Genomic DNA, 9,946 nt, shown 5'->3' on the forward strand with positions numbered 1-9,946 from the left:
GAATCTGATGGGGTGAAGTAGGATGACTGCTGAAACAGAAACCTTTGGTGTGGGTAAAAGAAAAAAAAAAGAAAACAACATAAATGAATGAAATTCTGGGTTTTCAAACTTAAACAAGGCACGTGTCCAGATGGTCCAATCTTCCCAGTTATGTCCATTAGAAATGTATTTGATAATCACTGTGAAGTGGAATATGGCCATAAAAGTGAAGAGGAAGAGGTAAAAGGGCACTTTCTCCTTCACCAAGAACCCAGAAAAAAAAAACCGTGGCCACTGTACTCTTCTTTCCTCTCTCCTTTCTGTCCATTTGCAGTGCATTCAAGTAATGGTTCCCATTCTATAGGGAATCACTTGCAGCTGTGCAGGAATTTCATACAAAAAGGCTAAGACTTATATCCATGCAAATTACAAAAATAAATTATGCAAAAAAGCTGAATCTGAAGTCCAGGGAAACCCTTGGAAAGATGGTGCTTGCTTTCAACAGCCATAACTTAGCAAAAACAAAAGAGGGAAAAGAACAAGATTTTGAAAAGAGCGGGGGGAACGAAAAACAAAGATTTTCAGCCAAGAGCAGGACATGCTTTTTTGGCTTACTGCTTAGAATTGTTTTAAAATAGAGAATTATAGGATCATGCAAAAATAGCGCTGGGGAGGACTCATGAAGTCACCCCTGACTAAACCATCCCAGTCAAGTGTCTGTCAAACCAGCTGTTAAAAATTTCCAGGGATTGAGATTCTACAATTTCTCCAGGGAGCCTGTTCCTATGCCTGACCACCCTTGATCCCAATGCTTGACCACCCTCATAGTCAGAAAGCTCTTTCTAGAATCACTTCTCTTGAGCTGCAAGGGACACTGTAGTTAATACGTTAGTAATCCTATGCAGCAGTTAGAAACTCGCTTGCTTCTCAATTTCTGCATTTCTATTACTGCAAATTACTCAACTGCTAAGTAATTAAAAATGTTCTTTCTGGACTCTCTCATTTATACATATATTCTACGATAAACTTTTCCAAGCCACCCATAAGCTAAATTATATTCCAGGAATCCATACCTAGGTTTATCATTCGCAGTTTCTAACCACATGGCCTATGCTGTATCAGCCGAAATGTTTAGATCGCTTTTCTCTGCATGCTCAGTTTCTTCTCTCTCAAACCACTTACCATGATACAACTTGAATGCTGCTTACCCTCTCAATGCTCTCTCTATCTTGATACCTTTTTCTAAAAAAACCCAAAAAACAAGGCTATTTCCCTAGTTATTTTATCACACTACTGCTTAAGAATTTGAATATTCAGTTCAGCAACCGAACCACATGAGTACCAAAAGCATGCAGAAAAACTAAGCATTTTTGCTTTATCCATTTCATGGTTCAACATCCTCTACATTGCTGCCTATTTGCTTCTAATGGATTACATGGCACATAGTCAGCAACATTCTCCAGAACAAGTACATTAGCATTAGTAAATGCTAAGTCTGTCTGGCTTTAAAAAAAAGGAGGGAGAAGGTGGGGGGAAGGCATGATTTGGTTTTATGAAACAAATATTTGTCAAATTTATATAATCAATCAATTACATTGATATAATCAATCAATCCCATCAAATCAAGCTTTGTTTATCAGACAAGAGCACTAGGAATATAGGACTGAAAGGAAACCGAGTCATTAAGTATGGTCTTTGCTATCACCGCATATCATCCATTTCATAACCTCAAGAGCAACTAGTTTTAAGATGTTTTTTGGCCCCCTACTCCTATAGGAAGGCTGTGGTGGCAGACCTGTTAAGGCAACTCACTACAGCTCCAATGACAACAATTCAAGCCCCGTTTTGGCCTGCTGCCGAAAGGCCGTCTCCAGTCAATCCAGCTGGTCAGTTGGGCAGGGGACTCAAAGGCTAGTGGACCTGATGACAATTACTTTGTTCCCTTATGGCTACACAAGCTGATGTGCCCTAACCATGCCAACTTGACGGGCCACTTGGCTCGGATGGACCTGCAGCGATTCTGGAACCCCACTGCTGTTACGGTTAGCAACATCAGTCTACTCAAAGCTAGTTTATACCCGTTTATTCTTACTCCAACATTTCTCCTTCAATTTTAGTGGCTCTTCTCCCTTCCTAATGTTTAACCACGAATGCATTAGCAGATAGCTACCATATTCCCCTTTCAGCCTCCGCTATGCGAGGTTACTCAAGCCAAGTTCTTTCCAAGTACCTCTGTACAGCAGACCACCATTGAAGGCAGAGATCCGAGTTAGCTTGGGTGTAGAAAGCAGGTAAATCACAGCGGCACAGCTGCTGCAGCTAAGCAGCTGCTGGCATGTCTGAGCTAAGCTCGTTTAACATTAGCACAAGTGTTTCTACCGATGCCTGCTTAATCGTACTGGCCATCTTGAATGATTATTCATCCAGTTGCATCTGGAGCCCTCCTCCAAGTTGTGCCCTTCCTCCTGCTCCCCTGCTGTCTCAATTAGAAATAAATGAAACTTCAGTGGGTACCAGAAATATCAACTGATTCCAAGTACGTCACGCAATAGCATCTTTTGACACCCGAGAAATATTGCTAAGATGTCAGATGCCCTAGTTTTGTCAAGTTAGTTTCTTTTTCAGGGAACTATCCTAGTCTTTTGACACTTAGGAACTAAAGCACATTCTGCTTTTTTGCTGTTGCCAAACTATCCTGTCACCCTTCTCATAGGCTCTGAGGATATTTATAAGCTTTCCCACTTTTCTTGCATCTTCTGCAAGTTCTTGAAAAGGGGGGAGAAAAGAGGGAAGTTAGCAAAATAGGAGCATGTCACAGGATTCATACTCAGTGAGAATATCTTTAATTGCTACTTCCCTACAAATTTGATTTTGAACCGTTACACTATAAAGGTCTGGATCTTAAATTCCTCTGACTGATGATATAGATTTCCTTTCGCACTGCCTAAATTACCCAGGCTCTTGTAATCCTAAAATAGAAGCAATCAAAGAAAATCTTAAAATTGTAAAGGAACAGGATCTAACATGTGTGATTATATTTTCAAGTACAGGAGGCTCAAATTGTTAGTCTCCCATCTACAACCTTCAAAATAAGGACATCGCCACGTACAGAGAGGGTGGTTCAACAAATCATCTTCCACTAAGATAACAGAACACTTTTTGTTCAACAAAAATGAAATAAAATGCTGCTTTCCAAGCTACGCTCCTAACCTGTTGTGTGTATCCTTATACCCCAGACAACAGCTCTCACACACACACCCTTCTCATTCATTTAATCAACTCGGCTTCTTTTCATAAAACAAGACTGTGAACTTTCTGGAGCAGGGACTGCTGTCATTTGGCCTGTGGTTTCATACCAAAACGCAAAAGTCCCTAATCCAGAAACCTATCATAGTGCTGGCATTCTCCTCCAAATGTTCCCCGCCTTGCAACCTCAGAGAAGTCAACTTTGCTTTCTACTTGCCAACAGGAACTTTTAAATATTTTCCTCCACTTCTAGGACATTCAGATTTGACACTACTGTAATCCTTGGGAATTAATCAAATGCTTTGTTAAAAGAAGGACTTAATTACTGCTAGAGGTCTGACTGGAAGCAGCAAAATAAAATGGATGAGTTGTTTTCATAATTAATTTTAAGATCCATGAAGGGAATAAACAGTGTGTGTTTAAGGGATTGCTTCTCTTCAATGATTTATTTTTATTATTAGTGTAGCGCTGTGGTTGTCTCAGTTAAACACACTTGCAATGATAGCTTTCCAAGATATTTTCAGGATGTGAACCTAAAGAACAAGGTCATCTCAGCAAAGGCTTGGTCCACCCGGGTCTTAAAAACCTCCAAGGATGGAGACTCCACAACTTCCATGGGTGACTGGTTCAAGGGCATTACTACCCTCCTTGTGAAAAAGTATTTTCCTGATATCTAACCTAAGCTTCCCTTGCTATAACTTGAGCCCATTGCTGCTTCTCCTGTCATCTGTCCCCACTGAGGACAGTCCCGCCCCATCCTCTTTTGAACCCCCCCCATCAGGTAGTTGAAGGCTGCTATTAAATCCTCCCTCCATTTTCTCTTCTCCAGACTAAATAAGCCCACCAGTTCCCCCAGCCTCTCCTCACACGTCACGTCCTCCAGCCTCCGAGCCATTTTCATTCCCCTGGCATCTGAGGCTGTAGGGAGCTGTAGGACCCAGAGTCCACAACACCTTTGGCTAAGAGACTCCTCAATTCAGGGACTCCCAGCCCCACTGGGCACGGTGCACTGCTGTGCCTTGGCTCCTAGCTCCCGGACACAGGGGAGAGGCTGCAATACATGCAAATTAAAGCTCAATAGCAACCAACTATTAAGTTAGTACACATTTTCCAGGTCTAACTTTAGAGCAGATTGGAGTTTTTTAATGGCATGATAGCTATTTTGCATGTGTAGCTGACCTCCAGGTAACTGTGCACCTAACCAGCTAATTCCACGACACCTGTGGGATATAGCAGGGTCCTCTGTGAGCATTTCTAATTTCCTTAAATCATACAATGCCAAATGCCAATGACAATACTCTGCAGAGCTTCTAGGTGTCAGCACCTGAACAAAATGTTATGAACCACCTTGCCATACATCTGTATTTTTAAATAGTTATGCAATTTAGATGATACCCTTCCCAACAAAACTCCAGGGTGGCTTTACAGCAGAAGAAACAGAAGAAATTAAAAGGGCAAGTAGAATAAGGAAACAAAATAACCAAATAAAACAAAAGAAAGCAGAGACTCGCTAAACAACACTTTGGCCTAGCTTTGGTTGCTAAATCCCTGCCTAAATAGAAAAGTTTTGCAGTGCTTCCAAAAGATGCCCAGGCTCAGGTGTGGCGGGCCTCAGGAGGGAGGGATTTCCAGATCTGAGGAGCAACTCCCATGAAAAACGCCCCACAAGTTTTTCACTAAGTGAACCTGGAAACAGCAGGTACGTGCAGAAGGCTGCTCTTAGCTGCCCTTAGGGATCGCGATGCGGCATAAGGGAGAAGGTATATGCTTTTATGCAATGTGGATAGAGTCTACCTTAATCTGTTATCCTTTTCTACATTTCTCATAGGAAAAAAAAAAATCAGCTAAATAGAGATTTGTTATGGTAATCACTTAAAACAGATGAAACACTGCGTTAAAGCTGAAGTCCAATACCCAAATATCCAAAAGTATACTTCAAACCTTCGAAGTACACTGTAATCACGCAGGGCTTGATTATGCAAGGTGATAAAGACGGGGCACTTAGAGCAGTCTGGGATCAGGCCAGGATCTGAAAAGAACAGTTTTTCATCAGACACTACTTGCAGACTTTGCCCGAGGTGAAGCAGGATTAACAGTTCTTAGAAACAGTTCTGTATCTCTGGCTTTCTAAACTTGTCTTGTGTTTATACAGCCGACTTTATGAGGCATAATCACCACTATATTTTAAATGGTCAGTCACTGCCTCCAGGCAATGAGGGTTGCAAAGGTTTGCTTTATAAAAATAATAATATCAAGCATTTCTATTATTTATTAGTGCTTCAGAGAACTAAGTAAAATTTGACTTATTAATCCTCACCATGCCGCCAAAGTCAGCTAATATTATCTTCATCTTACAAGCTTGTACCCTGAGAGAGATAAGCACAACATCTATACCTGAATCCAAGACTACCCTATCCTGGGGGACAGCCAAGGAAATGATAAACCATTTCCCCTTAGTCTAGGAAGGGGCCTGTATACCCACTTCTATTATAGTACTGAATCTGTCTGAAAAATGTTGGAAACCTTTGTCTTAAATAATATATCAAAGGCAGAAGAGGGTCAGAATGAAGGTTAGAACCCAGGAACTCCAAACCAACAGTCCTAGCCATGTCTCTGTCTTGTACTAAAGTCTACCGGTGCATGAAATAAGTTAAAAGCAACATGCAATGTATGTGTTAAAGTACTGTGACAGCAGTGTGCATTATTTTTTAAGCAACAAGACTTTGCTTATGATCTTTGTAACTAATAGCTTCTCACCAAAAATAGGGAAGAGTATTAACTGCCTGATACAGTTTTTGGTCTCCAAAGCTTTGTTCTCCAGCATAATTTAACAACCTGAAATAAATGGAGGCATCTGAAAAGAGAATGTTGCAATGCAAGCCATTATAGCTGGTCACTCACAAAACCAACCATAAAACTTTAATTAATGTAGTCCTTTAAAAGAGTCTTGGTTTTGCCCCTCAAGCTTCTGTGTTATGCTTTTTTTATTTGATGATGGTAATGCATCTGAACCTTAAAACAAGTCTCTTCCAACATTTGGTTTGTTGCCCAGCAATAAAAAGAAAATACACCATAAATCTGAGAAGTGGTAAACTTGCTAGAGTTAAGCAAGATGATATTTTTCAATTAGACTGTGATTTATTAGAATTCCTAATAGACAACTCCATTTTAAAGAGATGGCCTAAATCTTAAAATCAATTTTTAATAACACATTACAAACCTGCACATTAACACCTGCCATAATTTCCCCTGTTATGGTCCTTTCAACTTTAAATGGTTTTACACTGGTCAGTGCCTCCCTTCCCACTTTGCATTTTTCTGCCATAGCTTAATACTAAAGTATTTGACATTACCACCTCTACAGTCCACTAGAAAGGAGTCACCCAGAGGCACTCTCCTGTCCCCTTTTTTCCTACATTCATTTAAAACACACCTGACTCCTACCTCTCAGATAAATATTTTACTATCATTAATACTGCATTATGCATGACTTCACATTTCATTTAATGTACCAATATATTTGACAACTTTGCAATGTTACCATATGAAATTATGACAGAATTTTGAAAGGGCGTATGATGAGCTACATGATTTTTTCCTTAAAAGGGTAATTTCATGCACTGAGATAAATAAGTCTGATTTTAAAGCAATATTGAGATTATTAGTTTCATAGGCTCTTTACAAAGTCATGTGTATCGGTTCAGCTTTTTCATTGGCATTACTTAAGTACTCATTCAGATTTAAACGAAAACTGGAATTACAGCATCTCTTCTTTCACTGCAACTGTCAGCTTTCCTAAGGACAGCAGAAGCAATTTTTCGGCTGTACAGCATCAAGCCATGAAGCACGGTCTTAAAGACCTTCAGAGTCAATACATGCAAACATTGCACAAACAAACGCTTGATCATTCTGTACGAGTAGCGTCAGCACAAAAGGCAAGCCTTTCTTATGCAATATTAAAATAACACAACCCAAAGAAAAACAACCTCCTGCAAAATGTTTGAAAGAAAAAAAGCCACTCAAAATGCTGACACCGGCATGTACCTTCACAGCATTTTTACTTAATACAAAAAAGGATAGTACTATCCCAGAAAGATGTGGGAAAAGAAATGACGCTGCAAACTGTTGATTAAATTTGATTTTGCGTGTTAAAGCTGGAGTCTATTTTCACATCAAAACTAATAATGCCCAGCAGTGATGTGAAGTATACACCTTTCAAACATTGGACAAGAAGTAATGCCAATTCCCGTTTTATACAGGTTTTCACTTTTTTAAAGCCAGTTATACTAGCTTGTAACATACTGATACTTTATGCAAAATGTTACTTTAAAAAAAAACTTTGTCAATTTGCTATTAAAGGTCATTTAACCTCCTTACTATTAGTGGAGCTCTCAGGTTGGTAAACTGATAGTGTTTTTTTCACGAGCTGGTCCATGCTACATAGCTGAGACTGATGATAAACCACGGGCCGACAGTCACGTGCATTTTAGCTGCTTTACAAGGAGAAAGGAACCTGCTGCTTGGGAGCATGCAGCCACTCTCATGCTCTGTAATGTTTTTGTGAGCTGGCACCAATAAAAAGTAAGCTAAATGGCCTTAGGTTTAACCCTAAATGAAGCAGCACACTTCTGGTGCTAGAGAATCGTGAAGATACAACAGCGCCATCTCAACAGCTTGTATCGGCGGTCTTTGATATCACTGGAACTGTTACGTCAATCTAAGCCCTGTATTGAAGCATGAATACTTGATCAAAAACCAACCCCCCCACAAACAAAAAAAATAATAATAATCCTCACACACAGCAGTTCACAAGCCACATTATTTGTGCCATAAATTGTAACCTATCAACCAGTTCATTGTAACACAGTACAATCAGCAGCAACTAAACTCTGGTCATAATTCATTAATATCCTATATGTGACTACTCATTTTTTCCCATATGAAAACTTACTGAACAATAAAAGCTCTACATGTAGCTGTCATGCCCAAAGCTGAGAGCAAAATAAAGCACACACGTGCTTGCAAGGTGCTCTTGCACAGGAGTCAACTGCTCGTGACTCTTTCACATTGAATTAATTCTGCGTAAACATTTCCCAGCTCCGGTATTATATTAAAATGTCCAGTTACAGAGAAACTTCCTCCTTGGTACTCACCCTTGCAATACTTGAGAGCCTGAGCAATTGAAAACGGTAGGATAGGGTAATAAATATAACTTCAAAGAAGTTAATCACTAGTCCACGAGTAAAACGTCAGATAGTTGATGCTATGACATATACTACAACGTAAAAGGAAAACGTTCACAACAGTTGCCACTTGTACGAAGCAATTAGGACCGCATTTCACAAGGAGTTCCTGCTTAGATGGAAAACAGCTGTTACCAATATATTTGACATTAATATGATTTAAGGAAAAAATATACCTAAATTATAAAACAGTCTCCAGTTAAGCAACACATTCATGGAAAAAAAAAAAAAACAGTTTCCTAGCAACCCCTTCCACATCATAGACTTCCTACGAGTAAATGAAAACGTAAATACTGTCATACATGCTCTATCTTCATTGAGGCAATGAATCTCTGTAAGGAATATATTACTGGAAATTAGAAACTACTATGTGCTCTAAAACGACCAACAATGTTTTCTTCTATTACTCACCCCACTGGAGAGGAGCCAACTGTAGATGATCAAGGACCAGCTGATTGAGAACTCCTTCTACACTCGCTTCTCCTTCACGCTTCAAAGAGGGGTAAACGAGAATTAAGGAAAACTTTGATCCAGAGAGAAAGCACACATAATATACACATTATCAATTACTGAACACCAAAACTGTACTTTAGAGATTAATTAGAATTTTAAAGTTTCACCTTTAAATGGCAATTGTAGCAATCCATGAAGTCAGGTTCTAGATATTAACACAGCAATTTGTAACATCAGAGTACAAAATCGTGACCTTGCCAGCATTAAGAGAGTGAAAAAGTAGCACGGTGATTAGCAAAACACACAGACTTGCACCCCCACCTCTGACGCGCTATTATTCTGGGGGATGTGGGGTCACTCTTACACCCAAGTACAGTCATTTGAAGTGGCTCTGGGCACTCAGGTACCTCTCCCCACCATGTTGAGGAAAGCTGTAGGGATCAGATTCTCAAGGGTATTTAGGTGCACAGCTTCCATGGACTTCAACCTGAAATCAAAGGGAGATAGGCACCTAAATACCTTTGAGGATCTAGGCCTAAGCTCCTTGACTGCTTAGTCCCTGTCCAGGTGCTACGGGCAAATGAAGCAAAGATTTCCTAGCCTTCACTTCATACCCCTGCAGAATCAGGGGAGGCAAAATAAACCACACATAATAGACACTAAAATAGAAGCAGTAAACAAAAAAAAATTCTAATAAAGAAAATTCCCCTGGATCTACGAGTTTGGCAAGGAAAGAAAAGAACTGCCTGCTCGCCAAAAAGGCGGCGTACGCCCGGTGGAAGGGGGGTGAAATCTCCAAAGAGGAGTATACCTACTCAGCTCGGGCCTGTAGGCGAGCTGTTAGGAAGGCCAAGGCGGACATGGAGCTCGGACTAGCGTCCAAGATTAAGGATAACAAAAAGTCCTTTTTCAAATACATTGGGAGGATGAAGAAGGTGCCGGGTAATGTGGGACCCCTGCAGGACACGCTGGGCAATTTGGTGGTTGCGTCAGAGGAGAAAGCGGACCTCTTTAACCAATTCTTC

At 40.2% G+C, this 9,946-nt stretch overlaps 1 protein-coding gene across 3 annotated transcripts in view; it reads right to left on the reverse strand.

Annotated features, from left to right (window-relative positions):
- Window positions 1-9,946, reverse strand: part of TRAPPC9 (trafficking protein particle complex 9) — a 1,079,595-nt gene that overhangs the window by 465,063 nt on the left and 604,586 nt on the right. For all 3 annotated transcript variants that reach the window (XM_019528205.1, XM_019528203.1, XM_019528204.1), the window contains one exon: window positions 8,880-8,970. In XM_019528205.1, coding sequence (XP_019383750.1) covers window positions 8,880-8,970 — 91 coding nt within the window. The remainder of the gene's footprint in view (window positions 1-8,879; window positions 8,971-9,946) is intronic.

The sequence above is a fragment of the Gavialis gangeticus genome, unplaced genomic scaffold (assembly GCF_001723915.1).
Source record: "Gavialis gangeticus isolate Ggan-Ray unplaced genomic scaffold, GavGan_comp1, whole genome shotgun sequence".
Taxonomy (NCBI): Eukaryota; Metazoa; Chordata; order Crocodylia; family Gavialidae; genus Gavialis; species Gavialis gangeticus.